The 19,943-nt window shown below is 37.0% G+C and overlaps 1 protein-coding gene across 2 annotated transcripts in view; it reads right to left on the bottom strand.

Annotated features, from left to right (window-relative positions):
* Nucleotides 1–5,057, bottom strand: part of LOC149213033 (uncharacterized) — a 230,975-nt gene extending 225,918 nt beyond the window's left edge. For both annotated transcript variants that reach the window (XM_089391940.1, XM_089391941.1), the window contains exon 1: nucleotides 4,563–5,057. In XM_089391940.1, the coding sequence (XP_089248066.1) occupies nucleotides 4,563–4,785 (223 nt within the window). In that variant the 5' untranslated portion in view covers nucleotides 4,786–5,057. The remainder of the gene's footprint in view (nucleotides 1–4,562) is intronic.
* Between the last annotated feature and the right edge of the window lie 14,886 nt (nucleotides 5,058–19,943).

Raw genomic sequence — 19,943 nt, 5'->3', positions numbered from 1 at the left:
CAATGATCTCCCAAATACGGCCATGTTTAGCTAACCTATCCTTGTAAGTTGCCCATATCTGCTCCTTTGCTTGATTCATAGCCTCATAAATATAGCCCATGGCCAAATTTTCTCCATCCACCATCCTTAGCACCTTAACGAGGGGCTCGGTAATTTTCACAAGCTCTGCAAACCTTTTCCAAAAATAATTGTCAAACACTTTCCTTTTGTTGTTTTTGCCATCTTGTCTACGAGCCCACCGAGATTCAATCCAATCATCAGAAGAAAACATGTTCTGCAGGTTTTTCTATTGAGCATTGAGACATTACAACGCGAGGAAGTGAGTTGCAAATCTCGTAATAGTGGGCCTAACAAATTCTTTGCCCCCAATGTTTTTCCTCATTAGGCTCAATACCTATGAGTGGTTGTCAATGTATTTTGTAATGCACTTGGCATGCTCTACAAAGTTTTTTAACCACTCCACTTTGCCTATGTCCTCAAGCATGAGGTCTATGCAATGTGCAACACATGGAGTCCAAAATATGGCCCTATATTTGGACTCAAGCATCTTTCTAGCAAGAACATAGTTTTGAAGCATTATCTGTGATGACCTGCACAACATTCTGCTCCCCCAATTCCTGAATAATGTCATCCAAAAGCTCAAATAGAAGGGTTGCATCCTTCACCTTATCAGATGTGTCAACTGATCTCAAAAACATGGTTCGTTGAGGGCAAGAAACCAAGAAATTAATGATAGTACAGTTCTTTCCATCAATCCATCCATCTAACATGATGGAACAACCTGTTTTGAGCCACGAATCTCTATATTCGGCCAAATACTCATCAATAGAAGAAATCTCTTTTTGCAAAAGAGCTCCCTTCAAGTCATGCACATTGCATACTAGGGCCTTTGAAGCCCTTTCCTGCAGCGATAATAGAGTCCCACATAGCTTGGTAATAAGGTGAGTGAGAAACATTAAATGGGATATCTGCATCATACCACCATCTAGCAATGTTTTGATAAAAAGTTCCTTTGCATTGTTTTTTCCAAAGTGGATTGACGACTTGGCTAGGAGGAAGTGGGATTAGAAGAGGCAATGGTGGCAGAGGATGAGAAATAACTCTGGATGTTTGTTCTCTTTGTTCCTTTTGATTGTTGGCCAAGAGAAGAAGGTACATAGTAAAAGGGGTCATTAGTGGAAGGGATAGAAGAGGGGTCTTGAATCTCATAATCATCATACCCACTCTCTTTCATGGCTTCTACTAATTCCCTCTTCCTTGCAATTTCACCTTGGATGGCCTTCTCCCTAGCCTTATTCTCCTCAAACTTTTCAAACTTGGAAAGGTATTCTGCCCTAACAGGACCTAACACTTCATTTGGTGCTTCAAATGGCTTTACTTGGCCTCTTATTTCAGCCAAGTGTTGTTTCAATCTGAGAATACCCCCACCTCCAATAGATTTATTCCAAAATTTGCATATCATTTTTCCATCAATCAAATCACAATAGGTCCATGCAATGTCCTTGGCTTTTGGAGCCATGTTGGCGTGAAATAATTAAAATTTGCAAAGAAATCCGTCATTTAAAAAAAATGCAACTAAGAAAAATGGAAAACCAAAGCTAGATTTAGGAAAAAAATGCACATGTAGCCTACAAAATTTGATAGCATAGAACACATAAAAAAATTTAATACATGGACAGTAAAATCCTTACCTGGAAATGAAAACTAGCTTCCTTAGCCTCCTTTTGAAGATACCAACTCCACTAACAGCTCCAAACTACCTCCAAAATAGCTCCAACACCAACTCCAAGTCTCCAAGATGACTACTCCCGCAGAAACTCAACACTCTCCGAGCTCCCAATCAAACTCACAAAAACTTCAAATAAGATGTGTGAGACAAATGAGAGGGGTAAGTTCCTTTTAAAGGCTTGGAGAGGGTGTTTTTGGAAGGAAACAACACTTATTTTCCCTCCAAAACTCCCTGGAACCTTCCTAAACTGCTTTGTGTGGGTCTGTCGCAGCCTTGGCAGTGAACCGGCCGGTTTGACCATAAACCGGTCGATTTCATCCTAAACCAGTCGATTAGGATAGGTTTATGTGATTTTTGGGCGAGGAGGGGGCTTAAACCCAGTTTTTCTACCGGTTTGACCCGATCAACTAATGAACCGGCCGGTTTGACCGGTTTCCGATTCAAGCCGGTCGGTTTTTAAAACACTGGCACAGATAAGGGTTTATTTCATCAAAACAAGCAGCTGTCCAAGGGTTTGCAGGTTTGCATCAAGAAGTTACAGCCACCCGTTACAAGGTCAACAAGCCCTTTTCAAGGGAAACTTGGCGTCAAAGATATACCTATCATCCCCCCATTGATTTTCTTGCTTCCCAAAGTTCATTGAGTGTTATTTGAAGCATAAAACCCATCCCAAGCTTGTTGGGAATTAAAAGTCAGCAATGAATTAAATGTGGGTTTTCACCATAGTGAGAATTTGACCCAAAACTAAGTAGTATTTTCATATTTGCACATCTTTTGAAATAATAAGCATTTCGAGATGTTTATAGGCTTATTGAAAAAGTATGTCAGAGTTCTAATACCTCCAACCTATGCCAAGTTTCATTTGCACATTTTTAGGATATTGGGTGGCCCTAACTTGCAGAAAATCACACTTACAAGTTCAAAACAACAAGCAAAAAATATTGATTACAGCCATATACCAAAATACAATCAACGGTAATCATCTTTTAAATTTTAATTTGTAAGGGCTGTCTTACACTCAATTTGGTGCACTTGCGAGGTTTATCTTGTTGTTTTATTGAGTGTTCTGATTGCTGGTCTGCAATTTACTGCTGTAAAATATTATTTTCAGATTTGTAATAATCTAAACTAACTCCTAGACCCCATCACCCAGAAGAGATTTATAGGCACTAATCTACTAATCTCGTGGTGGAGTGTTTTGATTTTGTAAGGAAGCCTCCTATAGCATTTTAAGAGTTGAACTAAAGAGTGGGAACTCATGCCAAAGTGACAGTGGACACTTGTCCTGTGTGGTGCCGCCCAAGCATCTTGCCGAACCTTTGCAAGACTTCTAATCCATGCAGTAACAAGCCGAATATGGTTAAGTTATAGGTTATTTTAGGAGTTTCCCATCACAATCTGTTTTCGGAATGTTGAATGATGTTTGAGGGGTGCTCCCTAGGTTGTTTCCAGTAACACAAGGCAGAGATTCACAGACATAAGAAAAGAAAAAAAAACAAAACAAACAAACAAATAAACACAATTAGACAGGCAAAATTTGAAGACAAGACAATCACCCTTTGGGTGAAATTTCTTCCGCTTGTCAAAGTTGTAGACAACGATAAACAGGAGGATGCCCTTGAGCAGAGCATTCACGGTTGCCTGGAATACCTGGTTGATTATGCTGTAAAGCATCAGGAGCTGGTCTTTGTCAAGAAAGATCTGTTCCCCAGCCAGCAAGAAGACAAAGTGCCCTCCAGGTGTACAAAGGTTTCCTAAATTCCTACGAGACAACCTGTGGATATGGGTTCTGAACAAAAAATGCCAGACAAGTCCATTTGGCAAGGTACACACATCATTGGTAGGAATTCAACCCATTCAGCTGTATGGCACAAGAGGGATATTGAGCTCGAGACCAACTAAAGCATCCTTCAGTCCAGGTAGCAGCAGTAAAGATATGGTTATTTGTTTTATTTACTTAGTTTTATTATGCAATGGATAGGCTTTATGTAGTTGTTTTCAGTGTCAGTTTTTTGGTCTGGTTTAATTTAAACTATGATGAGGGGTAGTTCAAAAGGGCTAACGCTCCAAAAGCCCTGGTTTTTTGGCGAAGAATAAGTGCCCTCCAGGTGTATAAAGGTTTCCTACAAGATCATGTGGATATGGATCCCTAACCAGAATGCTAGACCAAGCCATTCAGCAAGGTATCCACATCATTGGTAGGAATTCAACCTATGCAGCTGTATGTCACGATAGCGGGGATTGAACTCAAGACCAAATACAGCATCTCTAAATAATGTTCTGGTTATCTGATTTAAGTAATTGGTTTTACCGTGCAGTGGGGGTTTTATACACTTGTTCAGTCTCTATTTCTTAGTCTGGTTTTGTTTAAGCTATTGTGAGGTGCGGTTCAAAAGGGCAACAATATTCTTAAAACTTGGTTTTTTGGAGACCAATGATATGTCCCGAATGAGTTTGAAGCCATTAAATATAAATGAATTATTTTGCTTTACCCCAAAAGAAACCGAACAAATAAGTTCAAATTTTAGCAGCCGCCATCTGAAATAAATTTTATCTAATTATTTAAAAATAAGTAAATAAATAGAATCAGATCATACCCTGGTAATTAATATTCACGGAGTTGCAGCACACTGAAAACAAACTTAAACAAAATATAGTATTAAAGGATTCCCTTTTCAAATTCATAATATACTACATAAATACCTTCAACACGTAGTTCGGTATTTAAAGAAAAAATATTTATACGCATAGCATCCAGAACTTCGATCAGTAAATCATGATCAAAAATACAAAACTGAAAACAGTAAATCCACGCACTGGACGACATTCAAACCTCTGTCACTGAAAGGATAATTGCTTCCGACGATCGTAATAATAAATACAGTGAAAAGAATAAGCACAAATACAGCCACCGAACACTGCGGAATCCCTGGCAGGCGGCTAAACCTTCTACCGCGGTTGAGTTTGTGCCTGATGCCGCCATTCCCGTGCGCTTGTGCCCTAAATGCGGCCCTATCCACCTGCACAGACCCACTCCCTTGTCTGTGCAAAGCCATACACACATTTTAATCTGTCTATTTCGTAGGCATCAGTTCTGTTTCTTCCTTTTCTTTAAATTTTTTCGTTCCCGTTTCTGTTGACCTGCGCAGTGTTTCGTCCTTCGGATTCTGGAGATCACGGGATCGAACCGTTGGGCCCGCGATCTGGTTCACGGTTTCGTAATCAGACGCCTTTACGGTGATTTTCCTCTATTTCGCTGGTTCTTATTGCAGGAAGGCTGTGTTTTTGCTCCGATCACACCCTTCACCGAGAAATTAAAGCTTTTAAAGCCCCTGCGTTTTATGGAGCGATGTCAGTGTTTCACACGTCAGCACTTGTTCTAACTTCAAGTGGCTAGTTTGTGAAAGCGGCCCGCCACGTTAGTGTTTGTTGTGGTGATGTCAAAGCTTTTAAAGCCCCTGCGTTTTATCGAGCGATGTCAGTGTTTCACACGTCAGCACTTGTTCTAACCTCAAGTGGCTAGTTTGTGAAAGCGGCCCGCCACGTTAGTGTTTGTTGTGGTGATGTCATGCGGAAAACGTGACGGAGGCATGACAGGTCAGCTGCCTTGGCCAATATGCCGGATAATAGCAATCATTAATGTGGAGCAAGAAAAGATGACAGGGATAGATAGAGATTTTTTATTTTATTTTAATTTTTATAAAGTTTAATGGGTGGATAAAGTAGATGTGTTATATTGCGTTGGGTTTAAATTTATATTTATATTTTATTGTGTATGTTGTTAGTGTGTTTGGTTCTGAAATGTTTTATTTTGAACATATTTCATAAATAGCAAAGAGATAAAAAAAATTGCTATGGAAAGTTTCACAAATGTACTTAGGATAAGGAGTTAAGAAAAGAAAGAAAAATTACTACACTAAAGTGTTTAATCTCACTCATAGTTATCAACCAAAAGCATACATAGAGGTCAATATCTCTTGGAGAGTCAAAATTCTTATTGCTCAGTTAAGGACTAATTCTCATCAAATTCATTGTGAAACAAGGCGGTTGAAAAGGCCAAAGGAAGCGTGGGAGGAAAGAGCGCATTTTTTGTTCTTCCGGAAAAGTGGAAACATAAAAAAAATTCATTTTAGAATGTGAGGCCTTCAAAGACAACAGGGAAAGTTATGCAGATATGTTGGCAGCTAGCTCTTGGGATAATCTATTTAGCGAGGGGTTTGTCGAGAAGCTTTGAGCATTTATTTTGAAGCTTCACAGAAAAAGGGTCAAATACATCAAGCAGATGAAGAAGCAATCTGTCCCATATGCTATTTTTAGCCTCGTGGATGTTAAAATAATTTATTCTTCTTATTATTATGGTAATATAGGTTGGATTTATCTTATGGTGATATAGGTGGGAGAATTTTTTTGGAGGAGATATTTAAAATTTAAGGCTTTGTTTTTATGGTGATTTGGGTATGAAATTTTGTGGTAGTTAGGAGGAAATACCTAAAATTCAATTATGTTAAGGGTTGGTGTTGTCAAGATTGGGTGAGATTTTTAGGTGGTTTTAATAACTTAAATGCCCTCTCTCATGATTTCTTAGACCATAGACTATTCCTACATATCACTTCAAGAACATGCTAGCAACAAAAACAAAACAAAAATTATTATGCATCTTGTAACATGTAATGAATGTTGTATGATTTAGGATATATGGATTTTGATTTGAAGGTATTCTAGATTAGATAGTATATATTTCAACATATGCGACAATGTATGTGACATTAAATGCAATATTTGCATGTATTTAAGATCTAATTATGTATATTTTACTGCTAACATACATTAAATGCAATATTTGCATGTATTTAAGATCTAATTATGTATATTTTACTGCTTATAGCATTAATTGTAATATCTTTAGATTGGACATTATACAACCTGAAATATATAGAGTCAATCACATCATGAGGTCAATATTCACATGTTTGTCTTTTGCATATTAATCCATGAATAAGTTGTGTATTTGTGGTAACTTTGGCACGAATCATATAAAAATTTCATGGAATAGATGCCCTTGGTAGTACCAACCTAGTTGAAGAATAATTATTGTGAACATATGAGATATTTTCATTTCATTGTGATAAAGAAAAGTAGATAAAAATGTCCACTTGCTTGTGTTGACCAAAAACATCCATCCAAAAAGAAGGCCTTAGAAAGCATACTAATTTTAAATAATTAAGTGTCTCATTATATGTAATGTTTTTTTAGTAGGTGACCAATTATTTTGGTAGGTAATAGTGGATTGTAGTGGCTAATTGGTTGTGCTAATTGGTTGTAGATGATCAGTTTCCCAAATATTTGAGAAGTGGATTCTTCTAGATGATTGATTCTCTTATTAGGTGAGTGTGGCATTTTGTAGATGATTGGTTCCATGAATAGGTAAGTAGTGGCTTTTGGTAAATCATCACTCGCTTGTTTAAGTAGGCAAGTGATGAGCTCTTTTTATATGAGTGATTCATCAGGTAGGTAAGTAGTGGTTTTTTTATGATGATCGATTCCATGAGTAGGCAAATAGTGGGTTTATAATCTATGCAAAATTATAGAAAGGAATAGTGGATTTTTTATGATGATCGATTACATGAGCAAGCAAATAGTGGGTTTCTAATATATGCAAAATTATAGAAAGGAATGTTGAGACAGATGCAACATATTGCACAAGCTGCTTCTTAAGCATGCTAAACAGGGTTATGTCATTGTGAGTCAATTGAGCTGATCTACATTGTTAAGACATTGATCGTAAAATTGAGACAAGTGTTATAGGGTACTCAGGGTTCTGCATAAGCAAGTAACACGGGGTTTTGTACTTGTGTTTCAATTGAATAATCAATTCGTAGCTAATTGAAAGACAAATATTATAATTGAAAACAAAGATGTAATCCTTGCAAACTAAACACAAGCAATTGTAATCAGAAATGACATGTCAAATTGTAAGAAAAACTACTATATTCATGAAAGTTAGATGATTCATGAAGAGATTAACCATATAAAGAATGATGGAAACATGCATCGTCGCAGGGGGGTCTTTCCTAGTTGGGTTGTGTGCTACTTAAATAAAACTCAGAGCAAATAAAACAAGTATAACCACAATTCTAATCAAGGTCACGATTGACACATTGTAAGTACAGCATAGGCAAACTATATTAAATTCGAAATGTTTCTATACATCCAACATGTTTTCATAAATAAGAGCATAAGTATTTATAATATAAGAGACATAACTATCTCAAGAGTTTTGTTGTTTAACTTCAGGAATAAATAATAGCTTTTAGATCGCGTTGAAATAAAATATCGATTTGATGATCCGAGACATTCATGATGGGAGCATGAATCTCTCTTAAATATTTTGTATCTCGATTCTATAGGATCTTTATCCATCGCACAATGTAAGAAATTGCCAACAAACTCGAACTTTGAAATTTTACTCAGCCCATCGCCTAAACTATTGACCGGGATGTTTTACTAAACTTTGTTGGTGACATGGATGTCTTCTCTCTATGACCAAGGTGGAAAATTGTCTCGTTACTTTTTGCCACATTCCTTGCCTTGTAGTGTTTTCTATATCATGCCTAGAGATATGATAACTTATGATTTGGCTATAGAAAGAAGGAGCAGTTGTAGAATCTGTGAGTTTATGCAACCATAACATTTTAAACTGTTTTTATAAAAAAAGCATACAAAACCTATAAAAGATGGACATTATTGCCTTAAGATTCTTCAGTTATAACCATTGTAGCTCAAGCATGGTATTTGTGCATAAATGATCACATAGTTTTATGAAATAATAACTATGATAGGGTTTTAAGAGCAAAGGTAGGCAAAACTAATGATAACAAAGTGATAAAAAAAGCTTGTTTATTCAAATCTCAAAAAATGATTTATTGCCTAAACAGGTAAGCAAACAACTTTTTGGATGAACAATCTTTTTTTTGTAAATTGATACTTTCTATTAAAAAAAAAAACCATTACATTGTTGTAGCACCAAACTATCAAAGGGCTTTCCTATTTGTTATTGACATTATCATGGGTTTGATAGACCAAAAAGAATCACCCCACTTGGTGTCTGTCTTCATAATGACTTTCCTTTCCTCTCTTTCTCACAACCTTAGTCCACCCAACAAGAGGTGGGTTGCCAAAGTAATTTGCATATCACTGTTGAGAGTTGAAGGAGACTCCTTATCGATGCCAAAAGAAGTGATTCATGAGCGTGCTTCGAGATACCCAAAAATAATTCTTTGTTTACCAATTACTTGTTTTAAGGGTTTGAAAGGTTCCATGTTGAGTCCTCATGAGTATGATGAATAACATCAGTTTGATCTTAATCTCCCAAAATCATAACATCATTAGCCCCTCATGCCCTTGGGAATACATGCATGACAATTTCATATATTAATATTTAGTTATTTTTAAATTAAGTGAACAAGACTAACAACTATGTAATACTTGTTTGATTTTATAGATTAATAAAAATTAGGAAGAGCAAACTTGTTTGATTTAATAGATTAAATATGAATTAGGAAGAGCAAACGCCTAGGTTTTTATTTTTTAACCAATAGCAAAAATCATTTGTTTTTTAATGTAAGAATATAATTGCCTTTTTTAATAAGTAATCAATTGCCTAAATAAGCCAATGGATAAGGAATGATGGGACATTATTATTGGAAAAGAAAATTTGTGTATGGTCTTTAAAGCTTTTGTGTAGGCATATTCGCTTTTTCCTTTTCCAAGGTTTGAGATATTTTCCAAAAGCGATAACAGAACAAGATAGGAAATATGACGTAAAGTTAACTGGATTGTTTCAAAAGCCATAACAAAAAGAGATAGGGAATATGACATAAAGTTAACTCGATTGTCTCAAATAGAGAACCAAAAAGTTTTAAAAATTTAGGAAATATGACAAAGTTGGCATGATCGTTTCCAACGGAGGACAAAAAGTAAAGATCGTTTCCAACGGAGGACAAAAAGTAAAGGAAGTTGAGTTTAGGGAGTTTATGAAGTAAGTGGATTTTTAACGGATTTTGTATTATATAAATTTTGGATAATTTTTTATTTTGATAAGTTTTTTAAATAAATATTTGTAATATTTTTATATTTGTGGGAGGTAGAGTATTTTTTTTCAGAGAGAAATCCTTATATGGCCGAAGCCTACAGATATTTACAATCAATATGGTCGAAGCCAGCAGAATATGGCCGAAGCCAGCAGAATACGGCATAGCCGTTACAAATCGCCGAAGCAAGGGGCAGAGAATGTCGCCGCAGGAATCAAACACGGCTGGGGGGTGCGAAAGCCAACCGCCCCAGCGGTCATGTCATGCACGTCATGTGCATGTGGGAGGTAGAGTATATTGTAATAGTTTGGGTTAAAAAAAAAATTCTAAATTAATTTGTAAATTTTTAAAATTATTTTTAAAGCTTTTCTAAAATTAAATATTAAATTTATTTTTTAGAAATTGAAAATTATTTTTTTTATTTTTTTATTTTTGATTGGTGGATGTCTAATTTTATGTGGTTTAAAATTAATTTGTCAACAAACAAAAAAAACAAACAAACAGACAAATCTAATTCTTAAGTGTTCTAGTAAATTGGAAATATTTGAGACTTTCTCTTTGTTTTCTCAATAAAACCAAAAAGCTCTAATCTCAAGTTTCCTTGTAAATTGGAAATATGTGAGACTTTCCATATGTTTTCTCAATAAAACACTGACCACTATAAAATACAATTAATTATGTAAAGTATCTTTTCCATAATTAATATTTTGTTTCGATTCATTATTATGCTTATTTTTAACAATAAAACAAATGATTTTTTTTTACTTTTTCATTAGTCTTTGTTTGTTTTTTCTATTTTAACTTATTGTCTTCCCACTTTAAATTTTGTAATTTTAAAGGAATTCTTTTCACCATATGTTTACTAATTACAAAGAAATTTCAAAATATGTTAAAACTCTCACAAAGTAAAATGTTAATAACTATAAACTTTCTATATTTTTTATAATTCTAATAAAATCCATTCATTGCTCTATTGATTTGGAGTTAATAAAATTTTAAAAAGTGTTTGGAATACTAATTTCTTAGGTGTATATATATAATAAGCTATGTAAATATTTAGATAAACAGAGAAGTGCACTTTCATGGTTGAATATTAGAGCAACTAATATGCATAATCTCTACTATCAATAACTTTGGTTGTAATTACTTTTACTTTTTGCATAAGAGGCGGGTACTAAGCAATAGCGTTGCATATTATACTTTTTTAAATAAGAGATTACATGAAAGAGTTGAAAGTTTTAGATTAGTCGATTACTAGGGAAATTTGACCATATTAAAAAATGTACCTATTTAAGAGAGGCATAAGACAAAATATTGCCTAGAGATTTAAAATACATTGCCTTCAAGGTCATAAGAGAGCGACAAATAAACAAGAAACTGAAAAACCAATGACATCATAAGAGTGAGGAGACTACAAAAAGGGGTTTGAATCTATTGTTGCAACCTTGATTAGCTCCTTGTTGCTGCCCCATGGGCAACCAGTAGTAGGGGGGTGCCAAGGTACTTCTCGATGCGCTTAAATCAGTGGTCCAAATCCCTCTTGTGTCTATGTAGGTGTTCCATGGAGAGGAGGAGGTCCTCTTTGTTCTCATGTCAATCTAGTAAAACCTTGCCAAGTAGGAATTTCATGTTCCAGTATAGGTCCACTATGTGCATATATTGATTAAAAGGCCCATGCATGGTCCTTATATTAGGCACCTGATCAACCAAATCTAACATTACCTTTGTGTTTGGAAGAAGGTGTCTCTAGTTATTTCCTTCCCTTTTAGCATGAGAGAGTTCTTCCTGAATCGGGGGCAGGGTGAGTTCCCGAAAGCAAATTGTTGCTTCCTCCACTCTCAGTTGTGTTCTTGTGTTGCTTCAATTATCATGCTCTTAATAGTACATTGCATCTCTATGGACACAGACTCTTTAGTGTGGCATGGCAGCTATAAATGGAGGAGAGAAAGGTCAAAGAACAAGGAGGTAGGTGTCAAAGAGGAGACGAAAATGGATAGGAGTAAAAGTGATCTTAGGAAAATTAAGCTAGGTTTGTGCCTTGAACAAAGGTAAGCAGTAAAAAAAGGGCTAGAATGGTTGAGAGGGTGCCAATAGAGGATAGATCCAACGAGAAGGAGCTCCGCGAAGAGATGAGAGCCAAGAGAGAGTGGGGATTCAATAGAAGTGCAGGGGCTTTGCTTCCAACAAATATAAATAAGAGGCCAAGTCTCTACCAGGAGTTAAATCGAGCCAAGAACACTAATGAAAGAGAAAACAAGAATTAATTAGGAGGTGAAAAGGATTAACTTTCCATGGAAAACGGTTTCCCATTTGTTGGTACATTGCTTCATTGCTCCAAGATGCTCATGTTGTTTCTAAGACGTTGGATAGAAATTTGTCCAGTAGATGTTATTATAGGAAGATTTGAGTTGTCAGTCAAAGTTAAGAAGGGAAAGTGCCTTTCATGTAGCAAAGCTTGATAACAAGTTGACACTCCCTTCCTTAAATTTCACCTAGAAAGCCAAGAGAGATGGAGTGTTGTAAGCATGGATTAGAGGAATGGGAAAGATTAAGCAAACTTTCAAAATCTTAACTCCTTCACTTATGGAAAACTAAATTTCCAAAACACCTGAATTAGCTATTTGGAATGCCCCATCTCGCCTGATATCCTTTTGGCCGGGGTTGCCACCGATAGTGGTGCAATGAAATACCAAGACAGTAGCATTGAAATCCATACTTAGTGGTGGAAAATTTTTCACAATTGCACGAGGTGAGGCGGTTAGGCTATCAAACATTGAGATTATTTTCCAGGTGAAGTGGATTTGACAAGAGTTTGGAGAGCCAATATGGTGCTCCAAATGCATGGTGTTGGACATTCTATTTTTGGTGTTCCCCATGGTTAGGTTTATTTGCCTGAATAAACAGTTAAGGGGGTTTTTTGCCACATCCCTCAGTCAAATGCCTGGGTGAGACAACGGAAATATGCTCCCCACCCTCTCACATGTGAAACACCTTATCTAAGGATTGCATATCCATTAAAATAAGTTATTAGCATGCTTTCTTCAAGGGAGCGTCAACCAGGAGATGCCAAGAGGAAGATTTTTTGGGTGAAGAGTCCAGGCATCCATAGTTTGCAAGTTTGTCTACAATCTTTTTCCCCAATATTTGGATGTGTTTGGGAATGATGATAGCGATGTTGGGAATTTGGGAGGAGATTAGGTGTAGTAATCCTACTAGCCCCCTAAATTTACAATACTTTGTGCATGGGGGTACCATCTTGTATTTTGCGGACTATGTTGACTATTGGTTGAGAGTCTCTTTCCACAAAGAGCTTGGAGAAGCCTCATTTTTATGTTATGTATAGTCCTCAATAAGAGTTGTGAGTTTTGTCGCATTATTTCTAGTGATGCCAAGCATGCAAAAGTATATGAAGAGAGGAGAGCCAAGATGGTTTTTGAAGATTCCTCCATAACTAGCTAGATTAGGGCTTCCTTTTAAAGTATCATCAAAATTAAGTTTGAGAAAGGAGAGTGGGGTAGAGACTAGAAGGTGAGGATAATAGGGAGTGTAAGATAGAAAGAGCAAGAGGGGGGGCATGCAACAAAGTTCCAGCAATTAAGGAGCTTGGCTTCTTGACCATGTGCTTGCTAATATTTAGGAGTACAAGGGTGAGAAACGATGGTTTCTTTAATGTTCCACTGGATGATGCTCCAAAGAGAGTCAAAAGGGAAAGAGTGATTTTTGAAGATGTGATGATTATGTTCCTTCTGTATCGCCCATAACTAAAAATCAGTAAAGATGATCGAAATGTGGTTAAGAAGGGGGTTTAAAAAGGTTTGGTTTCTCTAATTTGCAATGGTGTTTAGTACACTAACCAAATCTCAATCAAATCGTTGAAGACATGCTTCAAAACGTAGCTAGAGGCAGTTGGAGTAGGTACAACCACTGAATAAATGCTTTAGGATTTCAAAGTTGAGAAGATAGAGGAGGAATTGAGAAGGTCACATATGATTGTGTTTTTAAATATTATCCCACGTTAAGGTTCTATTTTGAATAAGAGGCCACATGAAGAAGGAGATTTTTGGTCACAAATTTTGTTTCCAAATGTTATTACATACAAGTGCTCTTGGTATTTCTTGATGTCCTACTTCAAGATGGTAGGCCTCTCAGATAAGGAAGGATCCTTTTGGATTGTAGCCCCACCAAAGTTTGTCTAGTTTAAATAAATTTGGAATTATTCTTTGTTTGAGGTTGTGCTAAAACATGTTTAATGGTTCCTCCTTTGCTAAGGATGTCATTCTTCTTGTGGTAACCATTGTTTCCATAATTTGTTTGTGGAGCCTTTATAATAGTTAATTACCTTTGTTAGACCTTAAGCTATCATATGTAGGTAGAGGTTGTCCAGGTGTTCTTGATCTGAAAAATTGGGGAGTTGTTGCCACAAATCCTCCCAGAACATAGCAGTGCACCCATCCCTAACTTCCCCAAAAAAATGTTGTTGGATTAGGTGCATTCCCCTTTTGGCTAGTGCCAGGATGGATGAGCCTATGTGCAAAAAGTGTATCTAGATAAGATGATGGGGAGAGGTGTGAAGGGCATATTTCCAAATCCAGAGGTATTTCCATAGATCTAAGCTACCTGTTATATACCTAGGGGGGATAATATGAGGTACAAAGGGAGGTACCCGAGGGAATAATGTAATAATGGGATGGGCCATAGTAATAAATAAGGTGGTTAACCCTTATCATGTAAGGGACCACAAGTAGTTAGTAATAATGTAATGGGCCCATGGTATTAGATAGATGGTATTGAAGGAACCATGGTAATGACCCATGGTATTGTATGTATGAGGCCTATATAGAGGCTAGAGACTCCACATTGAGAGGTGTCAATAATTATTGTATGAACAGTCATATGGCTTGTGGAGTGTTCTCCTTCCTTAAGGAGTGAATATATGGTGTTGCCCTACCTTAAGGGTTTTGATCAATAAAGAAGCATTTCTATCTATTTCTATCTTATTATTTCTGGGTATATTTTCATTTTCATATATTTTTGGATCAAATCCATAACAAGTGGTATCAGAGCACTTTCTTGGGCAAAAGTGGAGAATTTTTTTTATTTTTTTTTTTATTTTTTTTTTTTTTACAGGAACTTTCTGGGGCAGCGAGTTTGCAGATTAGATCTGTATGCTTTAGGGCAAAATATGCAAAATCTAATTGCATATTTTGATTCTTTGTGAAAAAAAAAAAAAAAAAAAAAAAATCGACCGAATCGGAGTCCGTATGAAGGAGATATCGCTGATCTAAAAATCAGTGGTGTTGCAGACATTTTTTCGGGGCAAGGAGTTTGCGGCACAAATTTGTACATTTTGGGGCAAAATCTACAAAATCTAATTGTAGATCTAGATTCTTTGTTAAAAAATACCCGATTTCAAAAAAAAAAATCAATCGAATCGGAGTCTGAATGAGGGAGATATCGCTGATTTAAAATCAGTTTTTTTTTTTTTTTTTTTTTTTTTTTTTTTTTTTTTTTTTTTTTTTTTTTGGGGACGATTCCAGTGCCTGGATCGGAATTTCTATCACATGGGCACATGCAAAAGATGCAAAATGGTTGTTCCATTTCCGAAAATAGGTCATAATAGGGATTCTGAGCAATATTGACTAAACTGTGACAATTTCAAATTTTCGCCAAGTAAGTGAATTTTTTTCAAAACCCTCATTTCGCTTATGTGAGTGTTGTTTTTCTTGTTTATTTTCATAGTTGCTAGAGTTTTATCTTATATTAGCTTGTAAAAGTGTTGGTTCGATCAATCGTTCAGGTTTTACAAGTGTCCCATCATCTTCTTGTTTTTACCCATCAATGATCATCATTTCAGTGACCCCCTATTCATGCTTGTTTTTTCTTTTGCATGTTGATCTTCTACACTTGATCTTCAGTGATCCATCTTTCCCTTAGTCATATATGCACTCTTACTTGCACTATCACTCAAATTTTTCACTTTCTCATCCTCTTCCCGGGTAGATTTACCCCTTACTTTGCTAACAGTTTCCAGGATCAACTAGGCATTGCACAACTCCAAGGCTCAAGCTTCATGCTTGGCCTATGAGATTGCACAATGCATAGTCCTTGGCTTGATTAACTGCACATTGTATAGTTTCAAGTCTCAAGCCTCATCCTTGGCCATTGAGACTACATAATGTGTAGTCTCTCCCTCTGTCTGCCAAGGCTATGACTACGCATTGCACAGTCTCAAGCCGCAAGCCTCTCCCCTGACTATTGAGACTGCGCAATGTGTAATTCATGAGGCTAGTCTCTTCCCTCAGTCCATAAATTGCATAGTTTTCACTCTCAGTCTTGTGGTTGCTGCCTTGATCTTGATTTGTGAGTCATCTTGCTTGAGATGACTCATGTTTTCCATGATTACATTTTCCTCCTAGAAGTATTGCAATTTTGAGCACTTCTCTTGATTAGTTACTATCACTGTGGCTCCCAAGAGACCTGTCTCAAAAGACACTATAGAGAGCAGCACCAGGGAGGTAGTTGAGAGTACTCTAGTGAATTTGCTAGTTTTCTCAGATACTCAGTTGTTCATAGAGAAAGAGTCAGACATTACATGGTAGAAGGTGAATGAGGTGTTCTCAGCAAAAAGCTTCAAAGCAGATCTAGAAGACCAATAGGTGTATGTCAATGTCCAAAGGTCAGGATTACACAAGATTGCATGCAGGTACCCGATTTTTTTTTATGTGCAGACATTGTTAGCTAGATATTGTCCCATACAGATAACAAGACCATGACTCTCAACAGTGCCAGTGGACAGAGGCTTGCATCTTTTATGGCACATGACTTTCAAATTATGTATCATTTGTCACTACCAGAATCTTACATGGATTCCCACTTCTATGCAGTCACCAACTACTTGAGCACAAAGGATATCGTCAAAAGTTTGGTGAAAGAGCCTTCCAAATTCTACCAAACACCCAAAAACACTTACAAGACCAAATATATTAAGAAGGCTTCTCAATACTTAATTATATTATGTTGTTGAATCTATTGCCAAAGCAGTATTGAGATCTTTCTAGAAGGTTGGGCATTCTTGCTTAACTAGGTTGTGAATGAAGGAAAATAGTTCAACTAGTCGGATTTGTTGGTTCAACAATTGAGGACCCGTGTAAATAATGCTAAGAACCCTCCCAAGGGTAAGCAAGCCAGGTTCTACATGCTTGCCTACCTGTTGGATGCAATTTGTGGTCATAACTCTTTTCCCATCATGAATTGGACTTGGTCACCAAATGAACCTAATGTGCACATTTATTGCAAGCTACTTTCCGATTGCAGTTACAAAGGAGTAATGGTAACTCTGACTCATCACTTCCTCATTCCATTGTACAAGTTAATATTTCAGGGAGAGCCACCTTGCATGTCCCATGGGGTAGTGGAAGTACTATTAGAATTAGCAGATTGGTTTGCCTCACTAGATGAAACTTTCCTCAGAGTGTTTGGAGGTTATAAGTCTCGACATCTTCTGCCAAGGTATGCCATCGACAAGTTGTTCATGCAAGAATTTTCATATCATCTCTCCACATGATTATTAGGTCTTTTTTCACATGAAGAAGAAGGCACCTTGGCCTATTCTTTCTTTGCAAATTAGATTGTACGAGATCAAGAATTTGAAGGTTGCAGATACCGACGACAAGGAGATAGATAAATTTTCATTCAGTCTTTTGGACTCTAATTTGTATGATCCCACGAATGTTTGCAAAGAACATGTGCGAGGAATAATTTCCAATGACAAAGCAAGAAATTCTACAAGCCTGAGGAGCAAGAGATTGAGAATTGTTACAATGCCTCCAAGTCCTACGAACTAGTCATCTTTGCAGGAACATCACAAGTTGCTCCTTGGAGAGAAAAGACCAGCTGAAAGAAACAACTCAATGCGTGAAAAGGGCAGGAGGAAAGTTGCACATAGTGTAACACCCTCCTCCCACATCTACCCAAGTAACCAACCAACCAGGGTAAAGATGTGACGAGAAGTTACAATGATATGATGCAACTCCCTATGTGTTAGTTAAGGAAGTGGAACCAGTGGAACACATAACAAAAACCTTCCACATCAACAACAAAACTCCCAGGAGACATCCCAACCACTCAAGTAACTAGCCCCTGGGTCCCACTGAGTTTTAGACCACTACACCCCCAAACACTCCCTTGATATGGACAAGCATGCATCTAGGAGTTTCTAGATGCTCCCATAGCATGGGTATGCACGCGTCTAGGGACTTTTCTCCTCATACCTATGCCTGCAACTCTGAGATTTGTGCCACTTTTTCAGGCCTAGAGCCTAGGTCACTTCTCAAATCTCAATGACACTTTCAGAACTGAAATATAATAACAAACTAATGATACAAATGCAATTACTTGACTGGACCCCTATTATTCATGATAGGCATTTCATCAAACATTTCACAATTATGTAATCTACAGGTTTAAACAATAGATTTGAGCATAGGGGTCTCATACTCATATGAGAATCACTAAGAAGAATTGGTGCCTCAACACATTAGCTACAGTTTCATCCATTAGGCCATATATACATTGTTCATTAATGTACAAGTAAAAACATGATGAGATCCATACATAACCATTATCATAATACATGTTCATAACCAACATAATAGCAATAGAAATACCAAGGAAACAACAAGCATATAATCCACATATAAACTAGTATAATACTCATGAATTAAAAAGGGGAAATAACCTCATATTAATGATACAAAGGCCAACCAGGTTTAGGACTTCCATGAACCACCTGCTCGTAGACATGGTTGAGCCAAATCTCAATTCAAATAGTCACCCCCGTTCCATATTCCAAGCATATGAATGTGGGATCTCATAAAACATATCAACCAAAACCATCCAGGGCTTCCAGAGGCCAAACCACCTCAACCCATCAAATAGTGATTCCACCTCACGGTCGGACATCACAATGCATGACTAGATTGGTCTCTACCCACATCTTCCAGGGCTCCAGAGCTTTTGTTCCAACCAACGCTTCCAGGACTAGTAACTTAACCCACAACTGTCATCGGGCTTCTAGAGCGTTTATTTAACCAGAGATTCCAAGATCAGTAACACAACCCACCAAGGGCTTCCAAAGCATTTTTCCAACCAAGGCTTCCAGGACTAGTAACTCAATCCAAGTTGTTATAGGGATTCCAGAGCGTTTGTCCAACCAGGGCTTCTAGGAGCTAGTAACTCAACCCAAGCTAAAGGAAACACGAGAACCAACCTGAAAAACAAAGAAATGGACCCACAACACCATGACTATCTAGGAAATGGAAAAGCTAGGAAAATCCACTATCAATTTAGGCAATCCTCCATGCCAATGATATATCATGACCAATAGACCACATGCATATGTCATGCATGCCAAAACTAGTGAGGAAAACATACATGCAACTCAGTGCCTGCAAGAAAAACCTGTTGTAGTTGTTAATCTTGATGTACTCTTGCGCTTTCCTGCTCTTCCTTTTCCTTCTTTCCCCAAACTCCAAGTATGCCACACTCCTCCAAGAGTGCTCCAAGAAACTCTAAGTGTCCGAGAGTATGAAAGAGAGAGAATAGAGAGAGAGCTCCAAAACTGAACTAAAAAAAAAGGGTATGTGAACTGATCCTCAGAAGCCTTTTTATTAATGAGGCTTCTATTTTCTTCATTTTCCATTATTTTCCTTCATTTTCCCCCTCACATGCAACTTGTGACCTTTCACCTTCCTTTTCTCCTAATTTCAATTATTTTCGTGAATAAATGTGCCAAAATGCAAATTTTCCTTTGCCTTTGCCATTAATTAACCATAATTGATCCCCATCACTAAGCTCTTGCCCAAAATTTAGCTTGGAATAAGTGTCCCATCAATCGTGGTTATTATTTTTCCTTTATTAACTTTTATTACATGGAATTTTCACCAGTGCTATTACAGAACCCTCCCCCTTGGGGGAACACCGTCCTCGGTGTTCAACAACACCTACAACCAACAATGTTGCTGTAAGCAAAACATACTGCCCATAAAGGTTTATAACTTAGCTCGTTGCAGTATTTACAATGATCATCTTGCTGAGAAGCAAACCAACATGATAACATAACAAGT

This window comes from Pinus tabuliformis, chromosome 1_1 (genome assembly GCF_031772625.1).
Source record: "Pinus tabuliformis cultivar Carrire ecotype Pingquan chromosome 1_1, CPIR1, whole genome shotgun sequence".
In the NCBI taxonomy this organism is placed as follows: domain Eukaryota; kingdom Viridiplantae; phylum Streptophyta; class Pinopsida; order Pinales; family Pinaceae; genus Pinus; species Pinus tabuliformis.
This window is presented reverse-complemented; position numbering and strand designations above follow the sequence as displayed.